Source organism: Neopelma chrysocephalum, unplaced genomic scaffold (genome assembly GCF_003984885.1).
Source record: "Neopelma chrysocephalum unplaced genomic scaffold, ASM398488v2 Primary Assembly neopelma1_94, whole genome shotgun sequence".
NCBI classification, from domain to species: Eukaryota; Metazoa; Chordata; class Aves; order Passeriformes; family Pipridae; genus Neopelma; species Neopelma chrysocephalum.
The window spans coordinates 3,193,484-3,220,106 of NW_020897756.1; the positions used below are offsets into that span (position 1 = coordinate 3,193,484).

The following is a 26,623-nucleotide window of genomic DNA, read 5'->3' on the forward strand; positions in this document are numbered from 1 at the left end:
ACCTGTCAGCGAGGCACAGAAGCCCAGGTCACTTGCAAAGAAGGAAGAAGAGGTTTTTAAAATACCAGGCATGGAAAAAGCTTCCAAGGTCTCTTGTGAAAACTGGAGGTAAAAGCCTGAAGATCCCACAGGGAGGTAATGGATACCTGCTGGATACCACTGCAAAGCAGGACCCACTGTTCTTCTAAGTGATTCTAGTTGCTGCTCTCAGCTGAGAAGCCTGGCAGGAGGAGTGGCAGGATGAGGGGAAGGATGAATGGCCAACTGGCACTTTTGCCACTGACAGATAAGGCAGTGCCAGCTCAGAAGGGAACTTTGCTAATCTGTGCTGGTGTCTTTCTCCATGTACAAATTCACCCCGATGGAAGAGAGCGACGAAGCACAGACCTCTAAGCCATGTTCCCACAGTCAGGGAGTGACCTGCAGTGGAGTGTCCCAGTCCAGCATCTCATCATTAAGAGCAGGGCCCAGCTCAGAGTCAGCCAGAAATGTTTTTTCTAATCCACAGGTTCCTGGGCAGCTCCCTGCCCCCAGATGAGCAGGGAAGTGACTGCACCCCTGTACTGGGCACTGGTGAGGCTGCACCTTGAGTGCTGAGTCCAGTTCTGGGCTCCTCACTGTGAGAAAGACATCGAGAGGCTGGACAGAGTCCAGAGAAGGGAACAGAGCTGGGGAAGGGGCTGGAGCACCAGAAGCTGCTGAGGGAGCTGGGGGGGCTCAGACTGGAGAAAAGGAGGCTCAGGGGGGACCTTCTGGCTCTGCAACTCCCTGACAGGAGGGGGGAGCTGGGGGGGGGGGTCAGGCTCTGCTCCCAGAAAACAAGAGATAGACAAGAGGAAATGGTCTCAAGTTGCAGCAGGGGATGCTCAGGTTGGACATCAGGAAGAATTTCTTCATAGAAAGGGTTGTCAAGCACTGGACCAGGCTGCCCAGGGAGGCTGTGGAGTCTCCATCCCTGAAGGTGTCCAAGGAACAATGGGACGTGGCACTCAGTGCTCTGGTCTAGTTTACAAGGTGGTGATTGGTCAAAGCTTTCCCAACTTAAATGATTCCGTGGTTGTGTAATTCTGTAAATCTCCTGCTCTGTCAGCAGGACCTGCTTACCCACACTAGCAAAGCCTCACTAAATCACAACTCCTTTTCTCTGCACCAGATTCATTCCTTCACTGTACAACCAGCCCAGCTGGATTATGTATGTGAGAAGTGAGGTCAGACCCAGAAACTGCACAAATGCATCTGCAAGCACTGAAGACAGTTCAGGCATTCCTACAGTAGTTACAAGCAGGCCTTGTTCACCATGGAAGAGAGGGCAGGATGAAGACCTGGAGCCTCCTCCACCTTCCCACAGCACCACTCGGTACCCAGCTCCATGTCCTGCTGTGCTCCAGCGCTGCAGAGGCATCTGAAGTGCTGCTGAGAGGGTAATAACCCTGCACAGTGCCAGCAGCAATCCTTCCTGGAGGTTAACAGCAGGAGGCAAGGAGGCTGAGGCATTTATAAAAGGAGACTGTGAAAGGCAGAATCAACAGCCGAGTTGGCCTTTTAGTCAGCGCTGGCTTTCAGCAGCTCCATTATCAGAGGAGAACGAGAGAGGCGTGAGGGAAGCCTGGGGAGGAAGGAGAGGGGGGGGAGCTGTGAAGAGAGAAGACAAAACACCCACCTGACAGGTGCTCCCCGGGACTGGGCAGGCTTCAGCATCACGGTGATGGTGGTGTCGGTCTCGTTCAGGGGCGAGTCCGTGTCGTACTCCGGCATCGACGGCGCTGCAGCAGAGCAGGGACACGTTAGGAACACACCACTCACTCACTTATGTTAACACTTCTTGGAGACCATTTCACATTTCTCAAATGAAATATCAAAATACTCCCCGGTGTTACGACCAGAGTTATCAAAACTGCTTAAATATTTGGACACTCTTTTTCTCTTCAAATTAAATGGGAATTGGCCCCCCCCGGATGTTCAAGTTGGCTTTGAAAATCCTGCCTTGAATTTTTAAGATTTAGTAATGCTTTGAGGTGGGATCATTCCTTCCATTTTATAGGGGAAGAAAGAAAAATGGACACGACAAAAAAAAACCCACTCAAGGTGAGTGAGTCAGTGGCAGAGCTGAGGAAAGCACTCAGGAATCCTGAATCTTTGCTGGTCAGTGGATTAGCCTTCTCACATCTTAAGAGTTCTTAATACAGAGACTTAAGTTGTGTCCCCTTGATTAGCTGGAGGGTGTGTTATGGAGCACAAAAGATGAAAAGAGAGCAGCACAGATTAGCCAGGTTATTTTTGCACCCAAACCCACGACATTTTACCCCAGTGCTTTAGTGATGCTGACTCAACAGGCAGCTGCACAGATTCCAGGGCTGCCCTCAGGCAGTTCCCAGCCATGGCATCCCCATCCCTTCCCTGCCATGTTTTCCAAAGCAATACAGAAACCCAAGGAATATTCACACTCAGCCAAACTTTAGTTTCTACTTCTGCTTTGTTATCTTCTCTTAGGATCATTCCATGAAAGTAGAAGTTTTCCTCAGGAAATATATTTTACTTATTACTTTTTCCTTCCTATTTGGGACAAATTTATCTATTTGGGACAAATTCATCTATTTGGGACAAATTTTACTGTGTAAGAACTGAACAGATCACAAAGTCAGAGCAGTATCAAGTCTGTTCCAAAGAAGCAAGTTTGGTTCAAATATCTTTAAAGTACAAAGCAAACAGAAGAATTCACACAAATAGTTCACCTGTAACTCACAAGGGCAGGCTGCACTGTGGGGGATCCCATATTTAATCCTCTCATGGTGATTTCCACTGTAATCCTGTTTACAATCAGGATTTTTATCTAAATGCCTGAAAACTGTCAAGAATGGGGCTGCTATTATCAGCTCAGCTACTGACTTCCCTGTCAATAAGCCAGGGAAGAATGAATGCCAACTCCTTCAGGAGGATTTCTCTGAAATAAGGTGCTCTGCATCAAGGGGAAGCAGTGAGACATTTAAAGAAGACACATATCACCAGTGGTCTTCTATACCAGAGATCACTGCAGATGCTGGAGATCACAGACTGATTTGGGTTGGAAGGGAACTCAAAGATCCTTTGTTTCAACCCCCTGCCATGGGCAGGGACACCTTCCACTAGCCCAGGTTGCTCCAAGCCCCATCCAACCTGGTCTTGGACACTTCCAGGGATCCAGGGGCAGCCACAGCTTCTCTGGGCAACCTGTGCCAGGGGCTCATCACCCTCACAATGAAGAATTCCTTCCCAATATCCCATCTAACCCTGCCCTCTGGCAGTGGGATGCCATTCCCTTTTGTCCTGGTACTCCAGATCCTTGTCCAAAGTCCCTCTCCAGCTCTCTTGGAGCCCCTTTAGGCACTGGAAGGCCACAATAAGGTCACCCCGAGGCCTTCTCCAGGCTGACCACCCCCAGTTCTTGCCAGGTCCAGCTAAGGGTATGAAGTATAAATAATCCAGTGATCCTGGTCTGTGTTAGTCACAGGACAGCAGAATAAGATACAGTAGTTTTCTTTTGTGCTCCACACAAAACAGGTGTGTAGCACCTCACTCAAACCACATTTGGCAGAGATGTCTCCAAAACAGCAAGCCCTGCTCATCAGAGGAATGCCTGTTTTCCTGCCCAAAGAAAAGTCCTGAGGAATTCTGCTATTCAGTTGGGATTGAGATGTAAACAAATGTGTCCACCCATAGAAACAAATATGCTCACACATTGCTACAGCACAGATGTCTTTTCGTTTTCAAACACATACAGACTTACAAGGACATTCCAGTCAGTGCAAAAATCCTTCTTCTCCCCAATAACCTGGAGACTGCCTTTTAGAGCAAGTTGAACAGTCATTTCCAAATTACTTGGAAAATGCAAATGTCACAAACTTGACCAGGCAATGAGACAATCCAATGTCAGAGACTGTCCTAATGCTTGCATGGAGTTTGCACCCAGCTATTGTGAACCAGGTATTTCAAAGGTGGCAGGAAAAAAAGACAATAAACCAAGTGTGCATACATACAGGTAGTAGTCATGCAGGCTTCCAACACAACTTGAGCACTCATGGAATAATAAAATTCAAAGAAAGAGAATCAGAGGGGAAAAGCACTATCATTGTTGAGCTATTTTACTTCTCTGGTCACAAAGGAACAGAGTGCACACCGTGCTGTCCCTTCACAGCAGGGCTGCACAAACCCCAACAGTCTGTGGAGCTTTTTGGACACTTAATGGCTTTACTTCAAGTGGTTTAGGGCTTTTGGACTAAATGTTAAGGGTTCAAACCCTGCAGATGGCCAGCAGAAGAAAGGGATGCATTTTACTTCCTTCAAGTTTACCCTGTCACTTACTGCTCACAATTTGCTTTTATTAACCAATTTTGAAAAAGGGCAGTGGAAAACACATGCTGTTGTGCCCTCCTTCCTACAGCACTCAGCCCTAATTTCAAGCATTCCAAGTGTCCTGCCCAAATGTTTATTTTGGCTTTACTGAAAAAAACCAGTTAAGGTAGTTAAAAAAAAAGCCAGTGCTTCTCTCTGTTAGAAAAGCTGTTTTAGTGCTATCAACTACATGTTAAAATTAAAATCTACATATATCTGCCCAATATCACCTCTACCATCCCTTTTTTGATAACTAGCATAAGTCTCCTCTTTTGTTTTTTCACAAGTTCTCTTTGCAATGCCTCCTTATTTTAGTGCCTTTCATATTCTTGTCTGCCTACCTCGAGCCCTCCCTCTGCTCTTACTCATAAAAACCCCAATGAAAACAGCTTTCCTCCTTTATTTTTAGTCTCTTTGCACTATTAATTCCATTACTTCATTACATCCATCTTGGTGCATTCTGAAAATAAAAACCACATTACTGAAGGAGCTTCCCCATCCAGGCAGATAATGCTGACAATAATTATTATAGAGGTAGTTCATTTGTACAACTAATGATGATTCTCATTTAAAACGCTCCACAAAGACATTCATGGCTATTTAAGATACCCACAAATTAACCACTGCATTTGTTACCAGATCAAACACAGGTTTAAAAATCTGCCCTATGAAATTGGGAGAGACACTGAGCTGAATATTTTTTATTGGTTTATGCATCAGCTTTAGATCTAAAGAACAAAGCACTGGAAAGTAGTTTTTTTTTTTATTTCTTCAAAGCAGTACCTGAAATTTTAGTTGCAATCCGAGTGGTGATGGGTGGCCCAAAGCCCTTGACTGTGCTGGCTTTGATGGTGAAGGAATATGTGGTCCCTGGGTATAATCCTACAAACAGGTGGTGGGTCTCATTCCTCAGCTTGAAGACTTTCCCCCTTTGGCTGGACAGGTCAGCACTGGGATCCAGGGACCCAACGGCCTTGTATGTAATCTGCAAATGAAGAACAAGGAAAGGAAGGTGATAAGGGGCCTATTTTTGCTCCCCTGTTTGCCATCTCTTGAAATCAGACGTTGAAAACACAAGGACAGGGATAATTTCAGTATCTCTGGTGAGCGGCTCTGTATCTGCATCCCAACATGGCAATTTCACTTAGGGAAAAACTAATCTGTTCTCTCCACTCAAACATCAGCATGGGCTGATCTACAACAAAAGATGTAATGAACTCTTTTTTGTTCCAAATCTCAGAACTTCTGTAGTCAAATCAGAGCACACAGCACGACCAGCACAATTACCAGGAGAATTTCCCACACAATCCCCCACAGCATCTAAAAACCCTCGGTGCAAACATGGATACATTTTCCTTTGGAAAATCATCTTCAGCACATTTTCTTTTGGCAAATCATCTTCTCATAAGGCAGCTGAAAACAATGGCAGCAACAAAGGCTTTGAAAGTCTTTTCCTGTGCTGAGAGAACACGCTGAAATGAAACTGTACATTTAAATGAAATAAATATCACCAAGTCTTTAGACAAAAGCCTTTCTCTTCTCCTTTGTAAGCCAGCCACTGACATCCTTTCCCTCCCCTCATTCTGAGCCTTGGAGTGCAGATTTACACGTGGTTTACACCTGAAAGAATAAGCCAGGAGGGTTCTGGACCTGGAGAGGTGTCAGGAATACACCTGTAGCTGGTGCCAGCACACCTTGAGAGGAATCCACACTGCAAACACACCTTTGAAATCCTGCTCCAGCTCCATCATCCCACCCATGGAAACCCTCTGGATATACAGGCACTTGCAAGCAGAACTCATGACTTATTTACCAGCCAACTCCTTGCCTGCCTTCCAAATTCAATCCAAAGGCAGCTCGGTTTCAGTAGAGCTGTCAATATAATACACTGTGCTCTGCTGCTCTCCTAACCTTTCCTGATATTATGGGATCCTCACTTATTTGTAATGAAACACTATGAATAAATCAATGTATGTTAATACATGAAGTCTTCAATTTTTTATGAAGGTCTCCACAAGAATCTAATTCCCAGCTTTGCTTGAAAGAGCCTTTGAAAATTTTCAAGTTGCTTGTCTGGTGACAGGAGGAAAATGTTGCATTTTCAGGAAAAATAAATATCCAATGTTTAAAAAAGGGAGGTTTTAATAATAACGGGATAAATAAGAGACTGATGGTGCCAGCACAGTCAGATGCTGAAGGAACTCGGAAGGATAAAGAACAGGCACATTCCCACCAGCACAGGAGGGACAGAACACTGAGCCCAGGAGCCTTCAGCTGGACAGGAATCACATACTCAGGAGGATGATTCAAATCCCTGATCAGTTGTGCAAAATTTGGCTACATGAGTCCAAATTCTGTGTAAAATGTAAACCAAGTCAAGTACAGGTTCAAGTCTACAGGAAGCTATCAAAAAAGGCTTTATATGTTTAATTTCAAGGTGTTCAGTGATATATAATTGCTGTGATAGACTATGGGGAATCAAATAAGAACAGATCACTGTAAGAAATACAGTGACCAGTTCTTGCTCTCAGCAGTCAGCCTCGAGCTCTTCTTTGCCTCCCTCAAGAGGGGCTGAAGTGGGGAGGAAAGCACACACAGCCACTGCCAGGAGAGCCCATGGCCCATCTCTGTGATGACCCTTGTCATGACCACCATGAGCTGGGAGTCTCCACAATGCCATTTGTGACACATTTCTGTGGTTGAGGGACTGAATTTCTGTGCTTGCTGAGTGCTGATGGTCGAGCAGCAAAGCCCCGGGTGAAGCAGCTGAAGCTGCCCTGAACACAGAGCCCTCCACCTGGAAAAGGAGGTAAACCCTCTCCCAGCTCAGGGAAAATCATGACCATTTCTCTCTGCCAAGTGAGATACCTGCTGTTTCTTCGATATTAATGCTACCCTGAGTGTGGATTAACATCTGAGAGCTCTGTCTCAGTCTATCCCTCCACGGGCCTCCCAGCTGAGCTGCAGCAGCTGCCACTTCAGCTGCATCCCAGCTGCCCTTGCCAGCAGCATCTCCTGCAGTGGGGGATGGCTGCTCCCTCCTGCCCCAGCACAAATCCATGCTCTGCCAGCCTCAGGCTCCCCAGCCAGCTCTGCAGAACTCACAGTGTGCCACCATCACCTCCAGTCAGTGGTACTTCCTCACTGGAGTATTTGAGCTACTCATGATGGATCACGATATCACTCAGTATGGATCTGTGTGAATCCACGTCCCTGTGCCAGGAGATTTCTCCTATAGAAATAAAGATGCTGCAATACATCACTTATATGTTCTTTTTCACGTGTAAGTGTATCCTGCACCAAATTACAACCAGCTGAAAGGAAGACACTAAGAAATTGCCACTCCTCTTAACTGATTTAAACTAAATTTTCTGAAGCAAAGGAAACTGCGGGGAATTAGAGAGTGAAAAATTTTCAAGAAGAAACCATGGAAATTTCAAACTCTGGAGTCATTTATAAAAGCACAAAAACACGTCTGGAGAAGAAATACTTTCCTGGAACAAGACCACCTGCTCTTGTGGTTCCTATGCTGAGTATTTATCTTAATTTCTTGTTCCAAGTGTCAAAGCATTTCATTACAAAACAAACAAGAGATTCTAATCTAAAAAAATGAGATGACTCAATCGCTAGAAAGCAACTGTTCTAAATTATAATAAAAAAATCTATTTTAAAGACAAGCCATGTCATCTAATACTTGTGCTTTCTGGGGAAAAAAAAAAAGAAATAATATTAATAATTTAAATTACATTAATAAAAACCTACAAAGAAAACAAACAGGAAAATACTCAGAAATATATTTAAGAATATAATTCTGACTGGAAATATTGAAAATATTTATTTGCACTCTGATGTAGAATAAATGCAAATACAAAGATGAGGAAATTTCTCACAGGACTGAAACTCTATGTTTTTTAACCACCCTCCTGTTATCTCCTGCACACCAGGCGCTGTCTTAAGTGGAAAGTTGCCTTTCCTCTGCAAACTGGAATGTCTGTCCCATATTTACATATGGAATGGAGAGTTTTACATATTGGCTCCAGCGGAACTTGATGATCCCAAGGAAAGGTTTTAGTGGTCAACACTACAGTGGTTCCAAACACAGCAAAACCAGGCAAAGAAATACATATTAATAAATGCTAAATCTTCCTTGGAATCTCCTTCACGGAGTTAATGAAACACTTCTCAAACTGAAACAAAGAGAGAAGCAAATTTGGAGAAATCAGAAAGTCAGATGGTGAAGGAACTCGGAAGGATAAAGAACAGGCACATTCCCACCAGCACAGGAGGGACAGAACACTGAGCCCAGGAGCCTCCCAGCTGGACAGGAATCACACACTCAGGAGGAGCACAGAGGATTCAAATCCCTGTGCAAAATTTGTCTACATGAGTCCAAATTCCGTGTAAAACGTAAACCAAGTCAACAGTACAAGTTCAAGTCTACAGGAAGTTATCAAAAAAAGGCTTTATATGTTTAATTTCCAGGTGTTCAGTGATATATAATTGCTGTGATAGACTATGGGGAATCAAATAAGAACAGATCACTGTAAGAAATGGGATTGTTAGTGAGTTCACTGCTGGATCTTAATTATTTAAATCCTTTATACATCTATATAAATATGTGATACAGCATCCAACCTATGCCAGTGCCCCACTAACCAGAGGCATCTCCTCTTATTCCATCCTTCTTTCTGTTTTTCACCCATTTTAAACCTTGGAATATTAACTCCTTGAAATCACTGAGCTGTGTTAACCACCACATGGATGTAGATATAATATTGAGAGCATGAGCACAGCTCCTCTCTCCTTCACAGAGCCCAATTTAACACAATTTTCCAGGGAGATGGGAATGCTTTGCTAACTGTCATTGTCTGCAAAACTTCTCTTACAAGGGCTTATAAAACTTTCACGGGGAAGGGAGAGATCACAGCAGAGGAATTAACTAAACTAGGAAGCACAAGGTTATTTTCCACCGCAAATGTTTCTTCAGAAGAAAACACATAATTAAAAAAATAACAAAAATAATCCCCCCTTAACCCACTTGGGTTTTCCAAAACCCCAGAGGATTTCTTGCAACCACACAAGTCTGGTGAATTTTACTCCTTCTTTGCACAGAGGGGGAAGAGAGGGCTTTGTCCTGTGCTTTTTGAAATAAAATTATCAGCAGGTGTGGTTGAAAATTAGAGGTTAAAAGGATCCCTATACAAAAAGAGGGTTCGTATTGTTAAAAATGTGGTAATTAAACAGTGAAATGGACCATCAAGCAACGTGATAAATTACACTTTGGTTTTAGGAGTTCCTTAGGAAGGACATATTATGGCACAATCACAAGGCCACAAGCTTAATACAAGAACAAACTGTGATAAAGATCTCATCACTTCACTGAAATGGCCCTTCTTCCCCTCCACTACTAAAATCCTTTGGGAACCTTGGATGGCTGTTCAGATTCTCCTTAATCCTCTTAAGTAAATAAATTAACAAAACAGAATATTCCACTCAAACCACAGCTGATATATCCACTTAGCCTTCCCACACATTCGATGCATTCCAGTGAGCTTTCACACTGAGGGGGAACAGAGCTGTCAGGATTTGGTGTGTTCAGAACCCTAAAACTGAGGGCAGCAAACCCCAGTGTCTCAGGATTGAGAGCTTGCCAGTCAAGGCAAAAAAAAAAGATATGCTCCTGTATTTCTTCCCACAGCAGTTGATCCCAGTATGCAGAGCACTTCATCTTATATCTTTTGCCATATAGAATTAATCAACCCCAGCAAGTAGAATTTTGCTCTTTACAACCATATCCACCATCAACCATCAGGACTTTAAGCTTCCCCTCTGATTTTAGCAATTGCAGCCTGTTCCAATGCAAATGGTAAGAGCTGCTGTTAAATCACACACTACTTTGTGGATACATTATACAACCTTATATCTATTTTCCATTTTAGTGACAGCCTGCAGAGCAGTTTGGGGAAGGCATTTGAAACCTATAAATCCATTACATTATTCCCCTACATTTCCACTGACGTTTTATGTTCCTGTCTTCATAAAACAGCCCATCCTGTCTCTCCACACCCTCACACAACCCCTAATACTCAGGGGTGCTTTGGAGATGACAAGTACCTGCCACATCCATCCATGCACGCATGCATCCATCCATCTATCTATCTATCTATCTATCTATCTATCTATCTATTTATCTATGTATCTAAAATGGTATTTTGCCCCCTTTTTCACCTACTAGTGACTCAAGACTGAAAAAAATCTCTTGCTATGGACAAGAGAGGAGTCAGAAGGAGGAACATGACACAGCCACTGTTTGCAGGACTCTGCCAAGGTCGGGAGTGGGGTCTGCAGGACACCCTGACTACTGTCTCTCCCTTTACTGAGCCAGAAGAAAAGGCAGCTTTTCCTGACTTCTTACTGCTTTTTGAACTCACTCCTGTCTTGTGAAGCAAGACCTTTTTTATCTGTTGGTTCTTGTCATATCCTGCTGCACAGAGGGGCACGGGGAGGTGGGTGCACTGGGAATAAGGATCCCTAGGGACTGTCACAGATGTCAGCTCCTCCAGGGCTGCTCAGCGAGCAGGAGAGGAGGAGGAGGCACCACCCTGTGTGACCAGAACAGCCCATGAGCTGGAGTCACTCCCACACCAGGGCTGGGCTCAGCCTCCCCTGCCCCGGGGACTGTGTCCTGTCACCATGTCCCCACCAGCTGCCCTGACTCAGCTGACAGAAAGGGCTGGTACCAAACCCACTGAAATAACAAAATAAAGCCACTGACACCCCAGAAAATGAAAACTGCAGACCATTCCCAGCTTTAATTCCTTTCTTTTTTAAAGTGGCATCCCCTAGACAGGGACTTTTCACAAAGGCAGGGAGTGCTGTGACAAAGGGGAATGACTTAGACCAGACATTATGAAGAAATTCTTTACTATAATGGTAGGGAGACCCTGGCACAGGTTGCCCAGAGAAGCTGTGGCTGCCCCTGGATCCCTGGAAGTGCCCAAGGACAGGTTGGACAGGGCTTGAAGCAACCTGGGCTAGTGGAAGGTGTCCCTGCCCATGGCAGGGGGTGGAATGAGATGGGTTTTAAGGTCCCTTCCAACCCAAACCCTTCTGTGATTCTGTGACTCTCATTTTGAAAACCACTTCACTAGAGAGACATTGCTACTTCCCAACTGCAAAATCCTCTCTGGAATCAGAGTTACTCGTATTTAACCAGAAGAGAGCCAGCCAGACTCAGTTGCTTATGAGCCTGACTTAGTGGTGTTTAAACCCTCCTTAGTACAGCTTTAGAAAAGCTCAGTATTGAGCTGCCTGGAGCCCAGCACCAGTGCACTCACACCCAACTGCAAAGCAGAGCATCCCTGTGAGAGCCAGGTCGGGGTCCTGCCTGCCCAGCACCTGCAGGCAAACAGATACTTCCCCTTTGTGCTTTCCTACACCACTCACTTCAAATTCATAACAGAACTTCACAAACAGATGAGAAAGAATTTTGTCACGGGCAAAGCGTGATTTTCCAGGGCTGGAAAACATTATGCAATTCCTAGGAGTGCAGAGATAAGGGAGTCAGGTGTCACAGAGAGCACTGGATGTGTTTCACAGGCTTCAGCACTGCAGATGGAGGGGAGGGGAAACCAACTGCAAGGCTTCCTGATTGAAAACACCTCGGGAAACAATAGGCTATTTCGTTTTAAATCTTGCCTGACATATTCCACTCCATGCTTTAATAAAGCCTACAGGAAAACTTCATTTTCCCCCCGCATCTCAAAAATAAACACAAATCAACTGACGCGCTCAAGTCTGACAGAAATATCCTTGAACTCAAACTTATCCAAACATATCCATTCATTTCCCTGGTTGCTGCCTCAAGGAAGCAGTGTTCCTCCAGCCAGGTGTTAAGATGCCAAATGCAATGTGAGTTAACCAGGAAAATTACTTTTATCATAGAATCACACAATGGTTCGGGTAGGAAGGGACCTTAAACATCATCTCATTCCAACCCCTGCCACGGGCAGGGACACCTTCCACTAGACCAGGTTTTTATGATGGAAGAAAAGCAGCTGTGGCTCGTGGTGTCTGCTGGAAATGTTTTATTTAGAATTCAGCATGTCCAGAGGGTGTACAAGGTGAAGGTTTTCTACTGAACACCTCACTTGCTACCATTTCAGGCACCACTGACCCTCCAGAAATTTTGCAAGGCTTCTCCTTAGTCCTTCCTACATATGGATTTATTCTCACATAGTGAATAGTGAGTTTCCAAAACACATCTTTCTGAATTGCAGTGTATATTGTTCATAAGATACCTAACAACAAAAGCAGCTTCAGATTTCAATGTAAAGAACAGCAAGGAAGAGAAGACTGAGAAAACTGAGAGGGGATCTCCTCAATACACTCAAGTATCTCAGAGGTGGATGCCGAGAGGATGGTGCCAGACTCTTTTCAGAGGTGCCCAAGGACAAGACAAGGAGTTATGGCCATAAACTAAAGCACATGAAGCTGCAACTCAGCGTGAGGAAGAACTTCTTTCCATGGAGGGTGGCAGAGCACTGGAACAGCTGCCAAGGCAGGTTCTGGAGCCTTCCTCTCTGGAGACATTCCAAACCCACCTGGACGTGTTTGTGTGTAACCTGCTGTAGGTGACCCTGCCTTGGACTGGATGATCTCCAGAGGTCATTCTGGATTCTGTAAAGAGCTATTCCCAACCACATCTTTCTCTTCCTACCTTCTAGCTGAACCTGACAGCAAGAGGATTCACAATATGCTTTTGAAATTATAAAGACATTCCTTACACAAATCAGCCCAGCACCACCAGTGAGTGTGATCTGGCTTCTCCCCAGTCACTGCTCACCAGGCTGAGGAGGAAGGTTTAATTGCCCCCTCCTCTTCAGTGACATCTCTTAGCACCAGGTCTTTAGCTGGATAAGGACAATTAACACTTCTGAATTCAAACCTGACAAGCCAAAACCTTCCCCAGCCTGAACCTTACTGAAGAATGAAGATCAATTCTTCTTCCCCACAGCCTCTTGCTTGAGGTCACTCTCAGAATGACGCTTCCACGGTAAAACACCACTGCATGGACAGCTACTGATGCTTTAAGAAGCTGATGCAATACAGGGAGTGAGTTACAAAGTCACTGTCAGCTGAACCCAACAGCAAAAATCGGGTCCAGATCTATGAGACAGAGCCCAGGCTTTTGTTACACTGCCTTTCCTGCAGAAATCTTTACTTTCTGCCATTAATTCTACATTTAATCTTGGCAAACCACAGTCCCAGCAGACAACCAAAGATCTTTCTGTTTGCTTTCCAAAGGTGAAACATAACTGTTGTTTTGTATAATTGTAAGCAGCTACAGAGATTCTCCTCCTGCAATAAAGATGCCACTGCAGGTTCCCAGCCACATGGAGACTGGCACTGTCCCCACTCCTGTTTACAGCATGACTGCGTGGTAACACTTGCCACTTCCAGTTCCTGGTAGCAAAGAGTGCAAATCATAAACAACCAGGGGCTGGGATGTGGGCTATACATTTGATTTCAAGTTCAAAGCCAAGAGTGTCGGAGGTGGAGGACTCCGATCTGTGTTTTTGCATCAAAGCAGGCAAATATTTTGTCTAGCTCACCTCCATCTTCACATTCCAGCACAAGTCTCACTTGGGTGTGAAAGATAAGACGTGAAGAACATAAGGAATCCCATCTTTTTCACATATATTATCAGAGTTTCTTGTTTTCTTGAAGAGAACAGGAGAGAGGCACGATCCCTCCTGGCTGTTGTTCAATGTGATTTTGAAGGAGGGCTATATCAGTGACTGCATTCAAAGAATCCCAGAATAGTTTGGGTTGAAAAGCACTTTAAAGCTCATCCAGTTCCACCCCCTGCCACGGGCAAGGACATCTTCCATCATCCCATGTTGCTCCAAGCCCTGTCCAACCTGGCCATGGACACTTCCAGGGATGGGGCAGCCACAGCTTCTCTGGGCAACCTGTGCCAGGGCCTCACCACCCTCCCAGGGAAGGATTTCTTCCTAATATCCAACCTAAACCTGGTCTCTGGCAGTTTAAAGCCATTCCCCCTTGTCCTGTCACTCCATGCCATTGACCAAAGTCCCTCTCCAGCTCCCTTGGAGCCACTTTGGGCACTGGAAAGTGCTCTAAGCTCTCCCCGGAGCCTTCTCTTCTCCAGGTTGGCCCGTGATTGCTTGAGGTGACCTCTTCCAATATGGTCAGATCAACCTGATACCTACAGGGATTACAAGCAAACAAACCTCTCTGGGTGCAGGCTCCCGAAGGCAGGAGTGCAGTTCTTAGCAAACATCCCGCCTGCCCTGCCTGCAGGATGTGATGGAAACGGAGGCACGTGGGAATCAACCTCTGAACCACACAGGGATGCTGGGAAACACCCTGGCTTCACCAGTTAGAAACAATAACCAGTGGAAAAGGCAAACCAAAGCACACACTTTTTTCAGCAATTTACTGAAACAGGTTATCACGTAGAGGGTGGAGGGAGAAAAGGTGTTGGATGAGCAGATTCAAGGCACACATTCCCAGCTCCCACAGATTACCTTTTTTTACTATGACAGGACAAGGGGGAATGGTTTTAAGCTGAAGGAGGGTAGATTTAGATGTTAGAAAAAATTCCTCCCTGTGAGGGTGGGGAGGGCCTGGCACAGGTTGCCCAGAGAAGCTGTGGCTGCCCCATCCCTGGAAGTGTCCAAGGCCAGGTTGGACGGGGCTTGAAGCAACTTGAGATGGTGGAAGGTGTCCCTGCCCATGGCAGGGGGTGGAATGAGATGATCTTCACATTCCCTTCCAACCCAAACCATTCTGTGGTTCTGTCAAAGTGATCAACCCTGCCACAGACTGAAGGGGACCAACACAGAAGCAAAACCAGCACAGACTGGTCAGATCAGAACTTAATCCCCAAACCAGGCCATGTGAAAGTCTCACAAAGGTCTTCATATTCTTAATCCACAAACCCCATAAGAAGCCTGGCTGCACACCTGAATACCCACCAGCAAGGGACTGACAGCAGGAGGAACACTTTGTACAGGAACACCAGCTGGAAGCACCCAAGCCAATATTCTGAGCCCAGCAAACCTCTCACACACATTTACTTCCTCTTCTGCCAAGGGAATCTTAAGTGCATTTCTACATTCTCATCTCAAAAGCAGAGGATAATTGAATCAAGTTCTGAGCTCCTTTCTTATCCCAAGATCAACCTATGAACATTCACACAAAAAATTTAAAATTCTTCTTCAGTGAAGGGATTGCAGAGGACTGAGGATGAGAACTCACTAGCACATCCTTTTGATACAATGTTTGGCCTATCTTTCCTCTTTCACACAAACATCCCTAAATCAAACTTTACTTTTCTATTTTGATTTTTTTTGGTCCTTTCTTTTTGGCCTGGATCTTCCAATTTTCAGACTTAGGGCAGAACTGAAAACATCTCAAACCCTAAATACCATGAATAATATTTTTTGGCTTTGTGTGTTAAAACAATATCTCTGAGAGCAGTTTTACAGCTGTCTCCCAAGTTACACCATCAAGTTGTCCCAACTTTGGATTTTTCTCACCAGGAAGATAAAAAACCAGCTGTATGGAGTAAGGGAAGGATGAAAATAGGCTGTGTAATTTTCAAACCCATTTTCCTATTTTTTAAAATTAATACCTTCAGCCTTTCTTCCAGCATAATTCCCAAAAATACAGGTTGTCCAGTTATAAAGATTTTGAAAACTGCTGCAAGTCTAACTCAACCTTAAAAAAAAGAAGGGAAGCCAACCCAGCCCCCCCACTAATGCACTCCTGCCATAAATAAGAGGGGCAAGAAATTCCTCCTGAAGCCAATGTACAAAACCTTGTTTTAATGCTCTAAGTAATAGCAAATAAATCCACCTGAACTGCTTCAGCCAGCAAAAAAGCCAAGTTGCTCCTGCAACATTCTCACAGAAAAATGGTCAGCTTTGAGCCAGGTAACAGAGTGAAGAAAATAAATGTTTATATGCAAAATATTCGCTTGGAATTTAGTGATTCAGATGCTGTCTTGAGTATTGGTATTTATAGCAAGATGGAACATATTTTCCTGAGTAGCTCTGCAAAGGTAGACAAGGTTGAAGTCCTCATGAATATTGCTCAGCTGGGATTTGCAGAGTTCACTGTTCCTGCTGGAACAGTGGGATAAAGGGGAAGGATCCAGGTCCTTCCATGGGGGTGGATCTGGGGACATGGAGAAGGGGAGAACAGGTACAGGTAGAGAACCCCAAACCCCACCTCTGAGCAGCACAGAAGCCAAGTCTGAGGGGTGAACAGCCACTGCCCCAGTCCCAAAAATCTATCTGAATCTTTCTCTTCTACATCTCAACTAGATATGTTTTACATCACCTAAAACTTAAAGGATTTATTCTGTGTTTTCACAGGAAAAAGCCATTCAATTCCCCTAAACCCATGAACTCCTAATTCTCACAGAACATCCTCCTTCTTCCCACCCTTGCTGGAAAGTTCCTGCTCCCTCTCTCACTCAGGGGCACGTGGCACATGCTTTTCCCTCTCATCAAAATATTCCATCATAAAGAATGAATCTTGTGCCTGATATAACAGAGCCTTTAAAAGATTTCCCAGTGCTCACACCCAGAGGCCTTTCCTTTGTGCACTGGTTACAACTTCTGAATAAAGGCACTGCTGATGGATTCCTCTTGAATAAATCCTGGACCTGATTTTCTAATGTCTTGGGGAGAACCCAGAGTCAGAAGGCATCTGGAAATCCTCCCATCACCTTGGAAAAACAACATCCTTTGTTCCTCAGGACATAACTGCTTTAGAGTAAATACTTGGGAGAGAGTTTTGCAGACACATTAGGTGCTACATGAATAAAATCCCATTACTATTGTAGAGGAGGTCATCTCCAATCAGGTTTGCCACAGTAAGTTTTCTGGTTTATTCACCTGAACTATATTTTCACAGAAGCCAGAGGCTGTAAAATCCACAGTGCATAAAGCAAGTTAAAAATTCCAACCAAAGAATGTTCCTTTTTGTTTTTTTTCTTTAAAGTGAGTTCCCACACAAAGGTGTCCCTGAGCTATCCATTAGCTCAAAGTGAACTACACCTCATTGAACAACTAAACACTCTTTGTAGAGGGGGAAAACACACAGGAACCTGAGTACAGAAAATGTATTCAAAAGTCAGAAGCTAAAGCAACATTCCAGTTTTGCAGGATCAGTAGAGGCACCTCACTCAGCCTGGGCACAGGACACTGGAAAGAAGTGGCCAGACAGGTTGTTCAGAGGACAAAGCCTAAAAACCCAGTGCCTACGAGCCTCTTGGCCTCTAAAAAAAAGACTGGAGGGGAAAAAATACACCATGACCCAGCACCTTGTGTGATGTTCTGTTTGTAGCTGCTTTCTCTGGGCAGAAATGCTTCTATTCTTTGTGTCTCTGCATCCCACCAGACTGGGAACAGAAAAACCATCATACAGTGTTCAAATCCTTCTCTTCCCATCCCATACATCACATCCTGGCTGTCCTGAGTGCTGTTATCTCACTCACCCACTCCAAGTTTCTGACCCAGGGAATATTGGAAGCTGGTGGAGTCTCTGCTCATCTCTGCACAAAGTGGTGCCTCCAGTGAGAAACTTGAGCAGAACAAATGCAAAAGCAGCTTGATTTCACAAACACTGAGATCCATCTGTCTTTAAATATAACTAGTGGTCAAATAAGTGGGATACACTTCCAAATGGGCAACTCAGGGACCCACATCAGCAAAGGTCTCACACAGCACACAGAGCAGAGGCTGATTCATTGTGTTCACACAAGGACAAACCAAACTCAGCTTCAGACCTTTCTCCCCATGCTACATTGATTTCTGGGTTTGATTCAATTTGAGAAAATACAGGCATTCACTCAAACACTGACTAGCACAAAAATAACTGTATTATGTGCATTCTGGTCCATTTTACATTGCAATGGGGTTTTTTTTCCTGGCCGTATTATTTTGTTTTCCGAAGGCACAGTGTGGAGACCTCATGAATGAAAAGTGAACTGTTAAGATCTTTAGATACCTCTCAACTCCAATTCTGGCTTTATGGTCCTGTAATCAACTTCCAATCAACATGAAAACATATCAACTGCACCTTAAAAAATGTTTTGCAAAACTCTTGGCATTATACACTTGCTGTACATCATTGCATTTCCATGCCCTTCTGTCTCACACAGGAGTAAAAAAAAGATACTTGTCTGTTCCCTTTTTTAATAGTCTATTGGATTTTCCTGTTACTTCATCTGCAGGAATATAGTCAACCATAAATTGTGTTCATTGGATAATCCATTATATTGGTTCAACCTCCTTTTCTTTGCTGCCCACAGCAGCAGCAATATTCCAAGGAGACTTCATTCCACTGCACTCCAAATTCCTTGTGATGCTCCAAGGATACTCTGAATTGCTTTAAATGGCATTAAAAGGCATTAGAGTTAAGAGCCTCAAAAGACAAAGTTTAAAATAGTCCAATTTATTATTGCAACTCCCCTTTTAGGATAATCTTGCTCTGCTTCGTCTTCCCTTTCACTAATGAGCTGTAAAATCAAGCAGTGAGCTGTCAGACTGGTCTGACTGGCTCCACCTCTGCTTTATAGATAAGGAGCTGAATATCTATAAAAACCTCAACTCTTTTGAGTTGTACCATACCTCATCTGAGCCCTGCACCTCGGTGAGGATCTTTCCTCGTGTCCATGAGTACCACATGGAACATGCACCAAGTCTGCCCTTTTTGGTGCAACCACCTCCATTCCCTCCCTGCCCCCCCACAACTCCTGAAGTGTTTTGAGGGGGCACAAGTAGAAGAAAACAGGTTTTCTCCTGTCACACAGTGCCAGGGAAAGCCATGGTGCCAACAGCACATCCCTGCCAGCCCTGGGCACGGGGATGGAGTAGGTGGCAGAGGCAGAGCAGCAGCGCCTTGATGAGCAACCAGAGCGAGCCCAGAGCTTTTAAGGTGCCATGGTGAGGGGGTGAACGAGGTTAATTGCTGCAGATGTAGACTTAGGCTTTGCATGCTGGGAATCACAGAATAAAACCAAGCCTGAAAGGCTCGGGCGCTGTCCAAAATGTACTTCATTAGGTTTCAATTATAAAGCACAATTAGAGGGCCACAGAACAAGAAACCCTGGACATTTTCTCTGATGAGGAAGAAAATATTTCCTCCCTCTTTATGACACTTTTAGCACTCTCTCCCACACTGCCCCATCTCTCCAATCACTGTAACCCTGATCCTGCCTCCCACACTGCAGTGACTGCAGCAGGGCAGTGGGAACAAAAGGCAGAAGAGCCCCCTCAGGCTCTGAATCCAGACTTTTGCAACCCCAGGCAAGTATGTAAAGGACACTTAGTCACAGTGATTCATGCAGCAAATCATTGTAATGCCACATTCCCCTTCATCCATCTAGGACACACTTTCCAAACCTTAACACCATTTATTTATTTTATTTTTTCCCCTCTGGATGTCTGACACTCTGCAGGCAATTTTAAAGGTGACTAAGAAAAACAAGCCAGCCAGGATAGTTAAATTTGCTGTGCAGTGGTTTGCACCTGCATAAAAAATATTCCAGGGGAAGGAAGTAGTGCAGGGGTTTCCACCAACCAAAACGGGTAGAGGATGTATCTATTCCTGCAGGACCCACAATACAGACTTCAAAAATCTAAAAGCCAGCATTAAAAAAGGGATGTCTATTTGTGGTCAAGCTTGAGCTGTAATTTCAACAAAAAAGGCCCTTGATCAGTGCAAGCCTGTATTTTCTGATTGTCTCAAGTGATTCATGGTTTCAACCTCAAAGCCTAGGGTGGTTCAGCCTCAAAGAACATGAAAATAATTGCTTGTTATTGGACATATCAAAGCTGTGAATAAAGTATTTTGTGCCAGGCTCTTCTAGCCTGACTTCAAATTTTACAGACCCCTAATATGAGTTCTCCAAATCTGGTAAATCAGTTGAAGATGGCAATAGGTTTCAAATGAGAAGTGTAGAAATATTCTGTTTACCCAGACCTAAAAGGTAAATAAAATACCCTCAGGTGGCTGCTGGCTAAACTTAGCCCCTGAAAAAATATCAGGGCATTTTATAAGAGGAAAAAAAGATCCTTTATTGACATTTTGAGCTTGCTACAAAGTATAATTTAAATAGACTTAGCAGCTGCTCCTGGACTTACTGTAGCATTGGAGCTTTTCACCAACAAGTATTCAGACTCTGAATAGCAATAACAAGAATATGAATTTGAATGAGACTCAGCTTAGGCTCCCACATCTAAAGCACAAGCAGGGGAGCATCAAAATGTGGCAAATTAGAGTGCAGACACCTGGCCCTGAAAAGTCACGCAGAAAACTTAGTTTATACTGCTTTGCCTTGTTTCTTATCAAAGTAATTTGGAGGCTTGAACATGAAACAGATTTATGAATTCACTGGGGAGCCAGAGAGAGTCATCATACGGTAATGGAAAGGCAGATTTTTTTATTGATTCAAATTAAGGGTAATTTATTGAAAAAAAGCCACAATTTGCATGAAAGATGTTGCTGAAAGACGCAGCAGCCTATAAGTGTGTTTTGATCTGTTTTGCTCATACACACACACACACAGAGCCTGGTGGGTGCAGAGCTCTCAGTGCTGCTCTCCAGTCACTCCTTTAGCAAGATAAAACCAGTTGCTCATGAACCTTTGCACTGACACAACTCAATATTTTGGCACTTCAAGAGAAGCCTCTTCCCTCTTTTAATCTATCACAGTTCTGGTCATTCTTATCCCCTCTGTCCCTAATGAAACCTCATTGTCCTCTGGCTCCTGGGACCCCCAGTCAGTGTATTTTGTCCTTACAGGAAACATGTGGTGCCTTTGGTGCACAGCTCTGAGCCCTGGGAAACAGAGAGCAAACCTGAACTATTCCCTGGAGGTCAGGTTACCACAGGGAACGTTTGAGTGCAGGTCTCAGTCCTAAAAACATGGGTGTTTTCTACATCCCAACCATTTGCCAAGGGAAGCCTGTTGCTTCATGGGGAAGCTGCTCAAGTCTTCCAGGTTTGGTGTTTCTCAAACCTAGACTGAATCTTCAGTGATAAACCCAGACAAATTGTGATGCTACAGAAATTACAACAGTCTGAGAGCATCCCTGGGGCACCCACGTGCACACACCGACATTTCCTAAACTAAATACTTAATATCCATCAGTGCCAGATTCGCTACAGCTGGAGTTACAGTGGGACAGTGACATGGGCTGCTAATTCCAGAATTTGGCTGGAGTACCAGTGGGACCAGGTGGGCACAGCACTGGTGATAAATAACAGTATTTCTCCAAGAAATGGTGGGGGGGCACTGACCAGGCTCCCCAGGGCAGTGGGCACGGCCCCAAACCTGCCAGAGCTCCAGGAGTGTTTGGACAATGCTCTCAGGGACAGAGTGGGATTGTTGGGGTGTCTGTGCAGGGCCAGGGGTTGCACTCTGTGATCTTGTGTGTCCCTTCCAACTGAGGACATTCTATGATTCTTTCCTCATGCTCCTCAGCTGTGCCAAGGAATGAGAATCCCACATCATCCCAACCCCATCAGCTCCCCTGGAACACTGGATTCCCTTCCCCAGCTCTTGATGCAAGCAGCCCATTTCCTCTGCAGCTCACCACTACAGCACATTCATGAGAAAATCTGTGAATACCCAAGTGTAAAACACCCAGAGAAAGGTGATGTGCCTTCCCCACGTCCCCTGGCTGCTGACACTGTGTCACACCACCGGCCTCATTACCAGCAATGGAATAAACAGGCTTTTTGTGCCTCGTGTGAAGCACACACACACATTATTGATCTCTGGGAGCTAAATTTTCACAGGGGACTTCAGCCAGTTTCCATCTGCCTGCACATGCTTGGAATGCTGGGGGATTTGATGGGAGCAATGGCTCTCCCTGAGCCAGAGTGGCTCGTTTAACACACTCCCACATTTTGCCATTTGCGTACCCACAGTTTAATACCAGAGCAGCACGTAAACAGGACTGTTAGTTTTACGAAAATCTGGCTTTTGGGGGAATTGCTTTGTGGAAAACAATAGTAAAAAAGCAGGATCCAAAGTAAATCTTAACAGTGAAGGGAAAAAAAAAACCCTGCTTATTACAAGACTAGGAAAACTGCACAAAGTGCTGAGGAGCCTCTTACAAAGGCAAATTATCCCACGGCGTAGATGGCAAAGGGATCATTTACATTCCCAGTTCGTAAAAAGCAGTGATTAATACAGCGAGAGAAAATGCAAAATTTAATGAGTAACTGAAGTGTTCAAACAAACTGCCAGTTTAATAAAGCAGAATGACAGGGCCAAAGTGTTGGGAATAAAATCCCAAGGTTCTGTTAACGGAGAGAAAATTCATGGATTGAGTGAGAAGAAGAAAAGGTGATTTAACATCAAAGGGAATAATTACTCTTCCTATAAATAAGAATTAGAATGAACATTTATATTGTCTTTTCTTCCCCCCCTGAATGTCTCCAAAACTCTTATTTATTTTAGTTTACATGCTTAGCTAATTAAAACTCTAAAATAATATAAATTTTTATGGGCCATTTCTGGAGAAGACCAGCATAACTTAAACCAGGCCCAGGCTCTCTGAATATTGCATCAAGGTTCTATTAGTTTTCATGGTGCAATAAATTTTTTTTTAAAATTGCCTCCCGCTGATCTAATTACGACCTTATTTTTAAGCAATTTTTAAAAATTACACGTGTATTGCAGACTTCCACTCTTAATGGCTTTAAGAATTGAATTTAACAATAAGTTGCACTGAAGTTGGCAAAGAAAACACCGAAAATTCTCAGCTGATGCAAAGGGGGAAACCTTGCTGACGTCGGGGCGTTCGTGGGAGCTGCTCTGTGTGCAGAACACCAACCTCTGCACCAACAGCCTCATAAACCTGCTCCTTCTCCAACTGCCAGGCTGCATCCAACTTATCTCCTGTCTCCCTAACAGGCCAAATGTGACCTGTCAGTCTTTTTTACCCCGTTTCTCTGAACTGAGTCACACAAACCCAACGTGAGCAGCACGTGATGAAGGGCCAGGGAAGCACGGGATGCTGTGGAAGAGCACTGCTTGTGCAAGGCTGACAACAACTTTTCACTGACAAGTTTTTGCTACCCAGAACACGCAGCTGACGTGTCCCTGAACAAGGCAGGCCAACTCCCTCCAGAAAGTATCAATTCACACAGGTATTTCTCACTGCTCCATCTGCCTTCCCAGATGACATCCACCTACTACGTACAGTCTGTGAACCATCATCACTAGGAGATCCAGAGAGAGCCACTATTAATAACCTGCATTCTGAGATGTTCAGGTGACTGTTAGAATGAGAATGGAGAGCCAGATCTAACCACAGCATCGTACAGGTCAAGATGCCCTGTGAAATCATCCCCATCATGGGAACAGCTTGACCCCGAAATGCCGACGGGAACAGATGCCAGAATTACCCTGGGAAGGAATTACTTCTGGGAAGAACCACTTTGCATTCATTCAGCATGTCAGCAGAACCTCAGGATACCTCCTATAATTAGGATCTCCTATAATTAGGGTACAGCTAGGCATTTTCATTCCAGATATGTTTATCATGTTAGGAGTACGGTACAATGAGCACTCTGAGTGGGAAGAGGAGTGATGGAAGTACAAGAGCACGAGCCACACTCTGACACAGAGCCATTATTTCATAGTCCTTGATGTCTGCATGACCTGCTGCTCACAGAACTCATCTGCAGACAGAGGACTCTTCTCACTCTCACAGCAACAAGGACATGCTTAGTTTCAGACACTGGGAGGTTCGTGGGCTTTTTGTTCACCCCCTTTTCACTCTCTAGCACAGTTACTTTTAGTTTTACTATCACATTGACAAAAATCAATGAACTGAGAACAGGGCTGCTAGAAACACTTATGTTAGAGACACTTGGATACAACACGAGGTCCCACACGTAGGTTCTCCCTCTGCAGTGTTTGCAACACCCAAAAGAGGCTAAAGAAATGGAAACGTTTCCAGGGGATGGTACTGGCCAGGGAGCACAGTTACAAAGCAAGAAAAAAGGGAAGAAAAGTCAGTTTTAGTTTAAAGCCAAGGAAAACTAATTATCAAATTGTAAGTCTGCTGTTATAAGTTTATCATCATAATATTCAGAACTTGCAGATGTCCCCAGAAATTCAATAGCCCAGGCTGCTCTTGCAGTGTATATGTCCTGGGTGAATGTGATGACCCCAGAAATCTCTCTAGAAGTCAGACTCAAGTCAAACTTAGATTTTCACATAGATATCTGCAAAGAGATTTGGGTTCCTGAGCTACAAAACTGTCTTCAGCCATCAACTGAGCTTCCAAATTTTGAAAAGAAGGCAGGAACCCATCAGCTCTTCTTTGGTCATCTCTTGTCCCCGCCTCAAACATCTGACATTGGCCCCTGAATGCAGCAGGTTCTTGGCAGTGATGTTAAACTTAATTTAATAGCAGAGGGCTGCATTTATACCTAGCAAAATTCCCAATCCACTGAAGCATATTTCTCTCCAGGGACTCGAGTGTGAAAAGGAAAAGCTGTTGAACAGAAGGCAACATATCTTCCTCTACATTTAAATCCAGGGACATGTCTGCTTGCAATGGCAAGCAGAAAAAACAAGTGGCACCTCAGAGAAGAGCTCTGTCACCTCATCTGTTACCTTCCTCAACAAACAATGGCTCTCTGAGGGGCAGACAAGGCTGAATGGGTTGTACCAGACTGTTTCTGGCTGCTGGCAATATTTATAATCACTAATTTATATGCAGAAATATTTATAAACAGTACATTTAGAGATTGTCATGTTGCTAAAGGCAATCCTAACCATGTCACAGAGTACTCTGCCCAAATCCTGCATCCCTTCAAGTGAGAAGAGGATGCAGAGGATAGTGGTTGTCCCATAAATTAATAGTTGCCCTTTTTCAGTATGAACTCCCAGAAACATTATCAGCAGGAGCTCCCACATTTCCTGAAGGTAACTACATTAAAAATAAAATGCATCTCTATCTTCTCAAATGCCACCTTTCTCTTCCAACAGCTAATATGGAACACGAAAATTAATTAAAAGCTGTCAATGTTTTTGCTATTATTTTATTTCACTCTGCTTATTTGGGGAGTGGGTGAGAGACATGAACTGCACATGATGCCAGCCCTTGAGTGCTCAGGGACAGCACGTCTGCATTTTGCTGTGAGGACACACAACAAGCAGGTCTCCTAATGGGATCAATATTGTCCAATAGGACACTTCATTGGTTAGGATTTCTCTGTCTGTTTTCTCATCTACACTGACACACCACGTGAATTCAGACTTGTAAAAACCCTGAGATCTCCTGAGCAGGTGGCAATTCCACCACTCTTACCCAGGACTCATCCTGCCAACAGCACAATAACACAAAACACAACCTCTTAACCACCTACACACAGACTGTTTGGGAGGAAGGTAAAATCACTGCTGTCCTGCTCTGTCCAGTAAATATTACTATTGGTACCAAAAGGCATCTTTCTCCAAAAAACAGGTGCTGTCATTCTTAAAGGACGTGCTGTGCACAGCAACATCTGGAGAGTATTTTATTTCTATGCCTATCTAATCTGAGACAACACTGAAACTCCTTCATGGAACAGCAAACAAATACAGACGCACGTTCAGCCTCGGCAGGTTTCGAATCGTCTACCAAAACAGAGGAACCACTGTTGAGTTTATCTCATTCTTAATTGATTAATCACAGGCAAGACTTCCACAAGCAGTGTGTGCCCGCAGCACATCATTAAGGATTATGTTCACAGATACTCTGTTTAGAGAGCCCTCTGTTAAATCCCAGCAAATAATTTGGTCACAGAGATGTGTGTGGAGCCCGTTAGGAGTAAAGCTGCTAAAACAATTATGTAATGACATGAAAAAGCAGTGGGTAAACTGCACATCTTGATTCTTCCTGGGTGTGAGAGCTTCACTAGGGCTTCCACTTTATCAGATTTGTTGGGAAAAAAACAGAGCCATTGCTACTGTGCTTCCCTATTAGAAATGTCAAACACACTGACATCATTTTCTTCTCGTGCCACTAAGGAGCTCAGAGTAACAAAGGAAAACACCAAGATCTCCAGGCAGCAGACAAGACTGCAGCTCATCAGTGCCAGTTCTTCCCTTGACAACTCCCAGCAAACCACTGTAGCTGCAGGGAATTTCTCATGGTCCAGAAAGGCTCATCCAAAGGCCCACAAAGTCCAAGGCCTTCATTTAAAC

At 44.3% G+C, this 26,623-nt stretch overlaps 1 protein-coding gene across 13 annotated transcripts in view; it reads right to left on the bottom strand.

Annotated features, from left to right (window-relative positions):
- PTPRT (protein tyrosine phosphatase, receptor type T) overlaps positions 1 to 26,623 on the bottom strand; it is a 443,814-nt gene that overhangs the window by 109,561 nt on the left and 307,630 nt on the right. For all 13 annotated transcript variants that reach the window (XM_027693979.1, XM_027693977.1, XM_027693980.1 and 10 more), the window contains exons 10-11: positions 5,152 to 5,353; positions 1,661 to 1,763 (exon numbers count right to left, since the gene is read on the bottom strand). In XM_027693979.1, the coding sequence (XP_027549780.1) occupies positions 1,661 to 1,763; positions 5,152 to 5,353 (305 nt within the window). The remainder of the gene's footprint in view (positions 1 to 1,660; positions 1,764 to 5,151; positions 5,354 to 26,623) is intronic.